This window comes from Schistocerca nitens, chromosome 4 (genome assembly GCF_023898315.1).
Source record: "Schistocerca nitens isolate TAMUIC-IGC-003100 chromosome 4, iqSchNite1.1, whole genome shotgun sequence".
NCBI lineage: Eukaryota > Metazoa > Arthropoda > Insecta > Orthoptera > Acrididae > Schistocerca > Schistocerca nitens.
The window spans coordinates 80,394,133-80,407,777 of record NC_064617.1 but is presented as its reverse complement, the minus strand read 5'-3'; the positions used below and the strand labels follow the sequence as shown (position 1 = coordinate 80,407,777).

General features: G+C 38.0%; 1 protein-coding gene across 7 annotated transcripts in view; it reads right to left on the bottom strand.

Moving 5' to 3' along the window:
• LOC126251343 (epidermal growth factor receptor substrate 15-like 1) overlaps positions 1–13,645 on the bottom strand; it is a 209,443-nt gene that overhangs the window by 82,855 nt on the left and 112,943 nt on the right. For all 7 annotated transcript variants that reach the window (XR_007545722.1, XR_007545723.1, XM_049951711.1 and 4 more), the window contains 3 exons: positions 1,263–1,351; positions 1,138–1,189; positions 983–1,050 (listed from right to left, as the gene is read on the bottom strand). Coding sequence is in view for 5 of the 7 variants with exons in the window: in XM_049951711.1 (XP_049807668.1) it covers positions 983–1,050; positions 1,138–1,189; positions 1,263–1,351 (209 nt within the window). In the remaining 2 variants the exon portion in view is untranslated. The remainder of the gene's footprint in view (positions 1–982; positions 1,051–1,137; positions 1,190–1,262; positions 1,352–13,645) is intronic.

Genomic DNA, 13,645 nt, shown 5'->3' with positions numbered 1-13,645 from the left:
ATCTGGAACATGCACCGGTGCATAAAACTCTTGCAACACTGGAAACTCTGCAGGACTGCGGGTTCGAATTGTTACATCATCCACCATATTCTCTGTATTTGGCTCCAGACTTTTTTCTTTTCCCAAATCTAAAAGAAAAAAATACCTCAAAGGACAATGATTTGACAATGATGGTGCAGTGAATTGATGCTGTGAACGTTTGGTTGAACTCGAAATTGAAGACCTTTTATTTTAATGGTTTGCAGAAGCTATCCGAGTGTACATGCGAGTGTATTAGTGTACACATGTATTATAGAAAAATAAACTGGTATTGTGGAATTTCTATTGTTCTTTACTTTTTGGGCTAGAACCTTTTCAACCCCCCACACCCTCATACTTTCTAATCTTAACTTCCTCATAAGAACTATTTTCCATATGATCAAGTAAACAAATCGAACAGCAAAGAATTACTTGACTGTCAGGTCATAGCTGGAACAGCTTGATAGCTTAGAGGCAACTGATCAGACGATTGTCATTCTTCCCATTTCAGTTAGTGCAACATTCAGTATATTATTAAGCATGTCACTAATAGGTAGTGCATTTATACCTAACACAGTTGATCCCAAAGAATTTTCAGCCAGCAAATAAATTTTGAATTATTTCATACAGCTGTGGATTGTAAGTAATGTCTGTTCTTTCACATATGCAAGAAAAATATTACCAAATTCTTCATCTGATATGGGGAAAGAGGGAAATAGGCTAAGAGAAAGTAGTATCAAAACTCAAAGAAGATTTTAAAAAGGCAGGTAATAACAGAGTATAACATCCACTTCAGACTTTTAACTTTGCACAGTGGAATAACATAATACAATATCATGCATACACACATGTGAGCGAGGCAAGAAGAGGATGAGGAGGAGAGAGGGAGGATGTAGTAGAGGGGAGGGGAGGGGAGGTTTTTTTTTTTTTTTTTTTTTGAAAGATTGATTAATGTAATACATACATCCACTGGCGACTTGCTTGAATTTCGGTTTGTCCCATCCCCGAATGGATCAAATGGATCATTCTTGGCTGGAAAAAAAGCACAAGCACTAAATAAACTGGAAGACTTGTTGCATATTACAAAAAATGTCAAGTAATACAAGAATGGATTCATACCACTTGTAGCTGGCGTTCCAAAGGAGGTAAATGGATCTGTTACTGATGTATCCTGTAACCATGACCAAAAATGCTCAGTATACAGTAGATATTAAACACAGTAACAAGTCTGTATGTTTACTTACTGCTGGTTTTGAAGGGAAGGCAGAACTAAATGGATCACTTGAGCTGAAAGGATCAACTGCAGGAACTGGCTTTGTGCTCTTGAATGGATCTGAAATATTAACAGCAGGTACAAATTGAAAAACGGGAAATTTTCTTCTTTCCTACTATGAAACAACTTGTTTAGTATCTCTGCATCCGATTAGAGAACACAATATGGAACACACAGTCTATTTTGCAAAGGAATAAAGATGAATAAAACCTTATTTTTAATTGTAAAATGCCTAACAGACTACCATGTGAAAAAACAAAATTCCCAACTTTTAGAATATTGGATCCCCTCCTCCAGATCTACTGTGAAGATATGAAAGAAGACTGCGTGGCAACATTCTGCAAGGATTTATTAATTTACTTATTTTTTTTACTTGTTTTGTTCTAGAATCATTTTTGTAGTGCATTGTTTGTTGAGATGATACAGGACAGCGGTAAACTTAATTAATTTATGGTTACAGCAGTCATTGTGACTACATGGTCAACACAGTGAAAGTGCATAATAATATAAAATGACATACTAAACTGCTGCTACAATTGATAGTAGAGATTAGTAAGTGATGCTACATGATAAACACGAAGTAAATGATAGTGTGAAATGACATAGCACATAATAAATAATATTTGGTAAATGAGTTTTACTCATTATGATGTTCCAGAAATTCAGAGTCAGAGGAGAAGCAGTAGTCAAGCAAGAATTGTTTCTACTTTATCTTAAACGTACTTAATGTTGGTATGCAATTTAAGTAAGAGTAAATATGGTTATATAACATAACTCCAGTATGATACATTCCTCTTTTGCATTAGTTTGTGCTTACTGTGCTTATGTGTAGATTCAGCTTCTGCCTAGTGTCATACCTATGTAAATCACAGTTATGTTGCAGGATGGGCTAGTAAGGAGACTAAAAGCTAAAGGGGAAAATGTGGCATATCAGAAACAAAATGGTACAACCAAGAAAAACATAACCAGAGGGGTTGCTTAACACACTGTAAAATACACAAGACACCTTTTGTTGTGTTATAAAACACCACCAGTTGAAACACATGTTGCTGAAAGTATTTCAGTGCATGTACAACAAAAAACCACAGGAGCAGAAAACTACATGTTACAGGAGTGTGACAAATGTCCAGATGTGTAGGAATGTGGCTTCTTCTTCACTACAGATGAAGATACCACTGGGTGTTCTAGATTATCTCACAATTTATGACTTCACACCCTACTCCGATTTTTCTCACTGGGTCAGGACTAACTCATCTGTGCAGTGACCAAGTGCAATGTTTGACTTCCCCAAGCACCTTTCGTCACTTTATCGGCTACTTAATTTCACTGGAGTTTTGAGTGGATAGATACCCAGCAGAATTCCACTACTACCACTTCCTGATGTATCTCATAGGAAGTGCAAGTTTATTCTAATGACTGATGGAATAAGTAAACTTTACATAGACAGTTCTGCCTGTGCGACACTTAAAAATCACTATTCCCTCCCATTATCTAGTTACTTAAGCAACAGGCGAAGGTAATGAGATGCAGTTGCAAGAGTGGAGAATTAACAGAAAATTAAAAGCTCATTCCCTCCACAAATGAATAAAACAATCTGAGAAAGTTCTTTTCTGACTCTGTATCTCAAATGACACCAGTAAGAAGGGATCACAATTACATCAGGGAAACTAGCAGAATACCCAATCACACAGCTCAAAAGACATGTACACACAAGTAGTGCCAAGTGGCTTCTTTATGTCAAAAAATACATCGTTCGATGTCTTACAAGAATCACCTTTACAGCTACCTCCAACTGACTAAGTCTACCCACAATAAAATGATACCTTCTGAATATATACTGAAAAGTCTCTAAATGTGTTATGGTTGCAGGATTAGTTTGCTTGATATTGAAGTTATTAGTGCCCTTAATAGAATACTGTAAAATGAACATGAGATTAAAATATACAATTCCTAACTGAAATCTGATACACTGGACTACTCATTCATACAGAAGCCCAGCCTACAACACAGTTCTATATTAATTTCATAAAATCCATGTACAATATAAAAGCAGTAGATAAAATTCTTTAACAAAGAACAGTCTGGCTGACTGGGGGGAGGCAAGGAGTGTGTGTGTGTGTGTGTGTGTGTGTGTGTGTGAGAGAGAGAGAGAGAGAGAGAGAGAGAGAGAGGAGGGGGGGGGGGAGGGATGGGCAGATGAGCTACACACCTTATAATCACTTGAAAACCACCTGAATAACAACTTATGAAGATATGAGGCAGTACATATCATCCCATCTAACTCATCACTTCGACTGGAGAGTGCAGATATGCTGGTGAACAAATTATTGCTTTAGTCCAAGACACTACAGCATGACATACACAAATACATATTCCCTGGATTCTGTGATGCCCTGTTACCAAGCAAAATTACATCACCCTTTCTTCAAGTGGAGGTAGAGAAGGGGATGCCAGATAGTCTGGACTTCCTCTGCTGCATACATACAGTGGATACACAGACAGCCACTAAGGCAATCTGACCATATAAGGCATGTAGTGGAACAGTTAAAATTATCTGCACCACAGCTCTCATAAACACATACAATGTAATTTAGCATTAAATATAGTGATAACATCAGATAAACAAATCTCTACAGTTTATTCAGAGAACACATCAAAGCTGACAATGTCACCCTTGCTTCGACCCACCTGTTTAAACTACACTGCTGCTGCAATGAACAGAAAAAAATCCAGAACCTACCAGTGGCAATGTAAGTTTATCTAATTTGTTGTCACCAAATTTTTACTGCTAGAAAGAATTAATAGGTCTTAGTTCTTCAAATTGTCATTTGAGTGTGATTTCTTGTGAGTCTAGTTACTTGATTCTTTATTTTTATGTACACAATAAAAATATACAAGGGAACCTATGGCCCAAGAAGTGCAGATCTACAGACTGGGCTTGACAGCATGACACACATCAAGAACAACACTGGCTTGCTTAATAATATTTTTACTTCTGTGAAGCAAACACATTTGCACATATTTGCGTGTGCACACGTGTTCATGTTTGCATGCATGTGCGCATTTCCGTATCTGAAGCAGGACTTTGCCTGACAGCTCGTATCATCTTCTTCGTAGAGGGCACCAAAGTCAAATATTTATCAAAAGATTGCAGTATTTTTTCTACTTAGACTGTTAATTATTTAATCTTCCTTTCTTTTCACAATCATTTTTGGCTTATCAAGCCATTTTCTAGAGATTATGTGCATGGGAAAGCACATCATGTTACCAAACCATAAAGCACATACCATGGTGTGAAGGTAAATTACTGGAAAAATAGCTGTCTTTAAATTTGCTAAACGTCTAAATTGGTGGCTTCTTCCAAATCTGTGACTCCATTTGTATTAGTTTGCAAAATACAGCTTAATTGATGTTTTGGCATTTTATATTTGTGCACATAAGGTGGGAAATATGCAGATCTCTTATTTTTCTTGACCAAAGAATGGAAGAGTGGACATCTAGTAAGCTCAGTCTGTACTTAAAGAAAGGAACAAATAAAATAAAATAATTAAAAAGTATTAGAAAATGGAAAGTTAGAAAACAGAAAGTTCGAAAATTAAAATTTTGCTTACAAGGAGGCCATCCAGTAATCGGACTTTTGTAATTTTTTTAAATTTATGATCGTGAAGTTCAAAACTCAAATATCAATGCCCCCAAAGCAACCCAATGCAACTATCAAAAAGACTCAAGAAAATCAACTTTGCAATTTTCCACAGAACTTGAGGACCTTTACTCCCTTAAATGAAGGCGATTTTCATGAGAGGCAGTGTGGCTCACTTGGTACTCCTGGAGAATTGTAATGAGGTAATCAATGGATTGCTTGTTCAAATGTCACTATAGACTTTTTTTCCATTTTTAAAATTTTTGGTCAATTTGAATATCTTCATTTAAATACAAAATTCATCAAATATATGAAGATTAACAGATATGAAATCATTATTTTTCTGACAAATGCACAATTTCTTGTTTCTAATTACACATCACATCCAAAATTCCAGTTTTCATTGCAATTATACGAGGTGCGATAACAAAGTAATGATACTTATTTTCTTTGCAAGATGTGGCAACCCTGCAGGCTTGTGTAGGCACAATATCTTTGACCTTGGTCTATAAGCTGCTTCTAGTCCAAGCAGCACATTGATGCAACTCAGTCGTGAGTTGTGCTGTAGTATGTTAACACGGAAATGGAACCGCATAATATTGCGCAACGGTATGCCATTTCTTTATGTGTTAAATTGGGTGAAAATGCGACGACAACTTATGGTAAGCTTCAGAAGGCTTCTGGAGAGGAGGCTATGTCATGAGCTCAAGTTTTTTGTTGGCCTAACATGTTTAGTGAAGGCAGAACGAATGTTGAAGATGGAAGACCGCAGTGGACGACCATCAACCTCACAGACTGATGTCGACTTGGCCAGGGTGCGTGAACTCTTACGATCTGACCGAAGATTATCTGTGAAAATGATTGCAGAAGAACTGAACATCAATCGAGTAACAGTTCATCTAATAATAACTGAAGATCTTGGTATGAGAAAGATTTGTGCAAAAATGGTCCCCAAAAATCTAACATCACAACAGTGAGAAACACAGAAAAATGTGGCAGCCGATCTGTAACAGCAAACGGAAATCAATCCAGGATTGTTGAGCTGTTATCACTAGTGATGAAAGTTGGTTTTTTCAGTATGATCCAGAGCCAAAACGCCAAAGTTCGCAATGGTGCTCAAAGGGATCACCCAGACCAAAAAAAAGCTCGCATGTCAAAGTCAAATGTGAAATGCATGCTTGCGTGCTTCTTTGATTCCAAGGGAATTGTTCATGAAGAGTGGGTGCCTCCTGGACAAACAGTTAACAAAGAAATTTTAGGAAGACTTCGTAAAAAGAGTTCTTTGTGTCCATGGCAACATTGTTGATAATTGGATTCTGAATCAGGATAATGCGCCATCCCATACTGCTCTGTCAGTACAGCAATTTTTAACCTCAAAACAAATTTCAGTACTACCACAGCCACCGTATTCACCAGATAATGCTCCGTGCGACTTTTTTCTATTTCCAAGTGTACAAACGGCAGTCGAGGGATACCAATTTCAAACAACACAAGAGGTCCAAAAAGCTGTGACGAGTGTCTTGGGAGGATATTACAGAAGATGAGTTCCAGACATGTTACCATCAATGGCAGAAGCCCTGGAAAAAGGGTGTGCAATCAGAAGGGAACCACTTTGACGGAGACAACACTAAACTTGACTAAAACGGTAAGCAACATTTTTTTTCACATCAGTCTCATTACTTTACTGTCGCACCTCATAATCTCTTAATTACTGATTTTTAGAAAAGATTTTTAATAAACATATAATTTCATATATCTGACAAATTTTATAGTGACACAGGCACTCGAAATGAATGAAAAATTAAATTAAAAAAAGCCAGTAGTGAGATTCAAACCAGCAATATTGTCATTACCCAGTGATGATGCTACAAGGATACTGAGTAAGCCACCGAGCCTGTCGTGAAAAATTGCCTTAATTTTGAGGAGTTAAGGTTCCTGAAGTGTCACAGAAAACTTCAAAGTCAATTTTCTACATCTTTATCTACATCTATATCCATACTCTGTAAACCACTGTGAAGTGCATGGCAAAAGGTATGTCACATTACACCAATTATTAGAGTTTCTTCTCGTTCCATTCACATGTACCTCTGTGTGTGCTGTAATTAACCTAATCTTGTTCTCGTGATCCCTCTGCTCTTGTTTTGCTACCTTCAGTTTCAGTTCCTGTCTCTTTGGCAAATGACTGGCACTAACTTTGGTGCCACTAAACAGCCTTCACACATAACCTGAATTTCTTGGGTTTTTGTGGATGATCATTTTGATATATTCTGCTAAGGTAGCCAATGAAGGCTTCACGTCGTATTCTCTTGACAGCCAAACACATTTTATTCAGCATATTCTATTCTTTTCTTGAGAATTTTTAGGGGTTACATTGGACTGATTTGGGAAATCGATATTCAAGCTCTGAACTTCATAAACCAAAAATATACAAAATTTCAAAAATCCTATTGCTGAGGGAAGGTCTCCTTGTTAATATGCAAATAATATGAATAATTTTGTCTGAGAGTGTGGAAATTACACATAGCTATGGTGTGTTATAAATTAGTTGTGACTTTTAATGTTTGGCTCACTGGATGGGACATAACTCAGTTGCCCAGGTTAACACATTGGCAAGCCAGCTTTCCCTAGCACACTGCCAGCAGTTCAGTTGGTAAAGAGCTCTAGTTGCAATGTCTTGGCTAAACAATACCACTTGGTGTCGCACATCAGAGGCAGCTACGCTCACCATCTCACATTGTAAAGTGGTATTGTTTGACGCTGAAGTGTTCTGCGGTCTTCAAGAGATGTGAACGAATTTTTTGTTTAGCACTGCATTCATAATGCTAGTGCAGCATGTCTGAACATGAAATTTGCAATAAAAAAGTCATCCAAAAACACAATCACTGGCTGCAAAGATATCAAGCATTGGAAGGGGGAATTTCTTATCTATGGACAAGGCTGTAAATTTGTGTGCTCTATTCACAGTTATTCTGAACTGTAGTCCAATAGTGGTGGACCTATTTTACGTGTTATAATAGTGGTGGACATAAAAGCTGTTTCTTTTAGCATTAACTAACCTACGGTGTTGAGGACTGAGAAGAAGGGAGAATGAAAGAAAAGATGTAAATGATAAAGCAACATCAGATTTTTCTTTACTATAAACTCTGGGCAAGTAAAGAAGTTACGATAGATGGGTAACAGAGATGGATGCATCCCAGCAGGGTGCAATGGGCAGATAGATGTGTATGCTTATTACCAATGCAAGGAATACCCCTCTTTAAGGGGTGCACCATGCTAGAAATCTTTTTATCCAAATTTTCTTATTGCCTTAAAATGCTCCTTAGAGAATCTACTTTTTAACATTCATTCATATAAAGTGTGCCATAAATATTAAAATATGTTAAAACCATGGTTTTTTGCAGGGGCGTCTGATGCATCCAAGTGAATGCAACTGATGTAATACTATAATAGTTACCAACAGAGTAAGGGTCCTGTCAGTTTTAGATAGTATCAAAAAGGGCATAAGTATCAGCTCAAATACTATTCTCACAAGATTTCTCTTCATAACATTATTCGTTTATAGTAAACAATCTGAAAGTGCATGCTTCCCTAGTGTCTGCTTAACTTGTCATTCTGCTTGATTTTTATTCACAGTAAAACGTGAGTGCTTGAAAATGATAAACAAAAATAGTTATACAGATAGAAATGGTTTGGAAAGTAATCACAATTGCGCAAAAACTGCTGGTACATGGAAGCCAGTTAATCAACATAATTTCATAAAAATGTACAATACTCTCATTTCTGACTACAAGTTTGTTCAGTTAAAAAAAAAAAAGAAGAAGAAGAAGAAGAAGAAGAGTTGAAATTTTAATCGCTTGTTTTTCCAAAACAACATTTGTCAAGTTGGTGGGTGCTATAACTCACGAAATATACATTATATCTTTTCGTAATTTATGAGTTGGTGTTTTTTCTACAGTAGTACATATGATTTTTGTGATATATTTTAAATCCAATTTTTTGTTCTTTTATTTAGGAGAGCTTCCAGTTTGTTGAAATTCATTTTTTTAATATTCCTGCATACTACAAGGGCTGACTAAAAAGTACTGCCTCCACCTTTGTAACTCTTAACAGTTGGCAGCATTGGTATGTGGCAGGTATTACTTTGTTCTGTAGTCTCTTTTCTACAGCTCCAGTTGGTGACAAGCCTTAGTATTGAATGGTTGTGTTGTTACAGTGTAAAGTATGGAACCCTGCGTAGACAGTTGGTCAATGCGATTTAAGCAATGTGCAGTCATTGAATTCTTGACAGCAGGAAGGTATCACCCCAAATGAGATTCATTAGAGAATGAAAGCAGTTTATGGTGACTGTGTTGATGTGAGTACTGTGCATCATTGGGCGAGTAAGTTTAAAGATGTTGAGGCAGGAATATCTGACTTGCGTGACAAACAAAGAATTGGACGCCCTGTGACAGCAACCACCAAGTTCCACAAGCAAAATGTTGACAGATTGATTCAGGATGATCATTGTATCACTCAGACAGCAATTGCAAGCACAATCGGCATTTCACAAGATCGTATGGGTCACATTATTACTTTGCTTGGCTATCTGCAGATCTATGCATGATGGATACCCCGGATGCTGACTCCAGAAATGAAAGCGCACAGACTTGAAATTTGCCAGGAACTCTTCTTGCGTTATGAGAATGAAGGTTAAGCCTTTCTCCATTCAATTGTGACAGGAGACAAAATGTGGGAACACCATTACAACCCAGTGGGAACACCATTACAACCCAGAGACCAAACATCAGTCCATGGAATACTGACACACTCAGCTGGAAAAATCATGGCCACAGTGTTCTGGGACACAGATGATGTTATCCATGTTGATTTCCTTGATCGTGGAACAATAAAGTCAGAGCGTTACATCACAACACTGCAAACTCTGAAATGACAGCTAACAAGGGTTCGAAAGGAAAAGGGAAATGTTTTCCTGCAGCAAGACAATGCCAAACCACACACTTCACGTGCCACCACAGCAGAACTTCAGAGACTGAATCTCACCACCGTACGACATCCTTCATACAGTCCAGATTTAGCACCGCCTGACTTCCATCTGTTCCCGATAACAAAAGACAATCTGCAGGGACATCATTATGCTTCTGATGAAGACGTTGAGAGAACTGTGAGACTGTGGTTGCAGAAAAAGTGTGTCGACTTCTTCCATGATGGCTTCAGAAAACTTTTTCATCGTTGGCAGAAATGTATCGAATTGGCTGGTGATTTTGTGGAAAAGTGAATAGTGATAATTAAAGATCACATTCTAAGGATTATTTCTGCATTTGATTTATTAAAATATTCCTATCCAAACCGAATTAATGAAGATGGAGGCATTACTTTTCACTCAACCATTGTACGTTAGACAATATTATCTATTTCAAAGCAGTTTTTGAAATTTTGTTCTAGGTTGAAAATTGTGGCACTCCATGAAGGCCTTTCTTTGCTTATGTGCAGTGTCCTCTGCGTATAAGTATCTTACTTTAAAAAAAAAAAAAAAAAATTTGCAGTCTTAAGGATGTACAATAAAGGTCCAAAGTCAGTTATGCAATTTTTCTGGTTTATTTAAAAAATTAACAATAGTAATAAACAAAAATATTTCAGTTCCAAAATAGCGCATCACCTTTGTCTACCACCATAAACTTCTTTTAATTATCAAAGCAGAAGAGCTGTTCAATGACAGTGAGTTGTCACTTTGAAATTGTCTTCATAAGCTCTGTTTTTGACATGAAAACTTTTTGTCTCAGACAGTCATCATCGTGAGAAGTGACACAGTGACCTGGAAAGGGCAATTTCTGCATGTCGTGAGGAGGGTTTCATTCAAAGACATCGCGTAGCTAGGCATGTCACGCACTGAAGAAGATGTGGATGGACCACACAGCACAAGAAATGATGAACACACCATTAGGCCAGGGAAGCAGCATAATCGCCCTTCACAATGGCTCTGCTCACAGCTCCATTCCAAACTGTTTATTGCTGTCTGTCCCAAGAAGCAAGACGATCCTCATGAGAAAATGAATGCCAAAGTTTTCAGAAAGCGATCTTCTAATGTTCTGCTGCAAAATATTCCTTGGAATTCAACAACAGTAATGGACTATCCACCACATCACTCTGTTGTGAGGCATAAAAAAAATGGAAATGATCATATGGCATTGTTGGCTGGGAGTCACCATTCAGGAATGTTCGGCCGCCGTATTGCAAGTCCTTTTTTTCTTAGTTGACGCCACTTCGGTGTCTTGCGGGTCAATGATGATGAAAATGATAATGAAGGGCACGCAACACCCAGTCCCCTGCTGGGAATCGAACCTGGGCCCCCTGCATGTTAGGGGGTAACGCTACCACTACGCTACGAAGGCGAACTGTGAGGTATAAATCCCCAACAATGCAATGGAGGAAAGTGGATATTTTACTCTAGGGTGCAAGACATATTCCACCAGATAAAGTTGAATCTGAGATGAATAATGCAGAGTTAACAGAACTTGTAATGCTGTACAAGCCAAGAATGCCAAGCTACCATGTCAATGAATTGACTTCTGCTATAGGGCATAGATTAATCAGGCTTCCTCCATATAATACTCATTTAAATCCATTTGAGAATATATGGGCATATGTGAGCGGTAGAAAGAATACACATTACGGCAATTACAACTTGCTTGCACAGGTAATGCCGAGAGACGGTACAGGATAACAAGTAAAAAAAAATTAATTGTCTAAGACATGGTTATGAGTATTATGTTAAGATGCACTTGTTAGTAACGTCAATCAAACAAGGGAAGGAGGAAGGGTGCCAGCAACTGCACAGAAAATAGAAGCTGGCATGCTAACAAGTTTGTGGAGATGGGATGGTATGGCACACAAACTGTCTGGCGAATGCTTTGACAGCAAGCATTAGTGTTTCCTCTCATAAGCAAGCATTAATGGCTTTGGTAAGGGAGGAAGGAAAAAGAAGGGAGCACTCATTATGAAGATAACAATGTATGTACACAGCATCTGTCTGATGGATAAGGCATAAGTGCAGTACTTGCAAAGGTAGGAAGCTGTAATGTGACAATCACACTGCCGAAGTATTCTTCAAAAGAGACAAAAAGTAAATAGACACACCTGGAAACCCATTGATTTTTTAAGTTTAGTTTCTGTACATGTTGAGTTACCACAAGTTTGAGATTGGAAAATGTGGAAAGTAGTGTAGAGTGAAATGTCAGCACGTTGCTCCTTATGGTAAAAAAAAAAAAAAAAAAAAAAAAAAAAAAAAAAAAAAAAAAAAAAAAAAAAAAACCTTCTTCCTTTTCAGAGAGTTAGTTTCCTTGGAACTGAACTGAGCAGCTAGGACAGTACAAACTGACTGTGGATATTTCTGCATTTCTGGGCAACCATAGCACAACTGAAGGGTTTATAATATCTCAGTGCTGATTAATCCTGGGATACGAGTTCACAATTCTACCGTTAAGCCACTACATTATGATTACACATATTGTAACTATAGCTACAATTAAAAAGCATCCTCGATCCGAGGCGGCCGGCAGTGAGCTGGTGCTCTGTTCTCAGTACAGTTTACCTTGTGCTCTACCTGGAGTCTGTACCCCACATCCACATTCTCAGTTCTTTATGTCGAGTTCTGCTGCTGCCATTGTTGCACACTCAGTATCTGCACTGTCGATTCCCAGGTTTTTCTGAATTTGTGCCCAGTGTCACAAATCATGAGGTTTTCTGCCACCTTTATCTCTATTGACTCTCTTTTTAACTCTATCCCAGCATCTGGGGGTTTGTGCCAGAACCCTCATTTTTTCATAGTTAATGGAATGATTAAGTTCCAGACAGTGCTCACCAATGGCTGATTTAAGTTGCCTCTTCCAGCCGAGTGTGCCTTCGAGGTTTTTGGCAGGTGATGCCAACTGTTCTAGTTGGTTTTCATAAATCCAGGTCATCCTTCACGTTTCCCAGTAGCCCTTTTATTTTAGTAGGTGGGCAGAACACAGACTTGATGCTATGTTTCCTGAGAATCCTACTAATCTTAGCAGAAATAGATCCCACATAAAGCGGATATGCCACAGCCTTCGCTTCATCTTGCTCTTCTTTTCTGTCATGTGACAAAGTGGCTGGTTGAAAAGCCTTCTGAATCAGACTGTGTATCCACTTCTGATGAAGACTGAGTGCAGATGCTCAATTTCTGATGTCAAACTATCTTGGTCTGATAAAGTGTGTGCCTTGTCCATCAATGTCTTTGCAACTTCTCTCTCCTGTGCTGGGTGGTAACAGTTACTAGCTCGCACGTATAGTACAGAACACATTGGTTTGTGACACACACTAATCAAATGACCCATCTGCTCTTCTTTTCACAAGTATGTCCAGAAATGGCAGCTGACTATTCTCTTCCAGCTCAATGGTGAACTTTATATCTGAGTGGCATGAGTTAAGACATTCCAGGACCTCACTGAGGCTCTCCCTATCATGAGGCCAAATCATAAAGGTATCATCCACCTGAAGAAGCATGTGGGTTTGTATCTAACAATCTCTAATGCTTTTTCCTAAAATTTCTCAATAAACAGGTTTTAGATAGATTATCTAATGGTAAGACAGAGATTTAGGAACCAGGTTTTAAATTGTAAGACATTTCCAGGGGCAGATGTGGACTGACCACAATCTATTGGTTATGACCTGTAGATTAAAAGTGAAGAAAATGT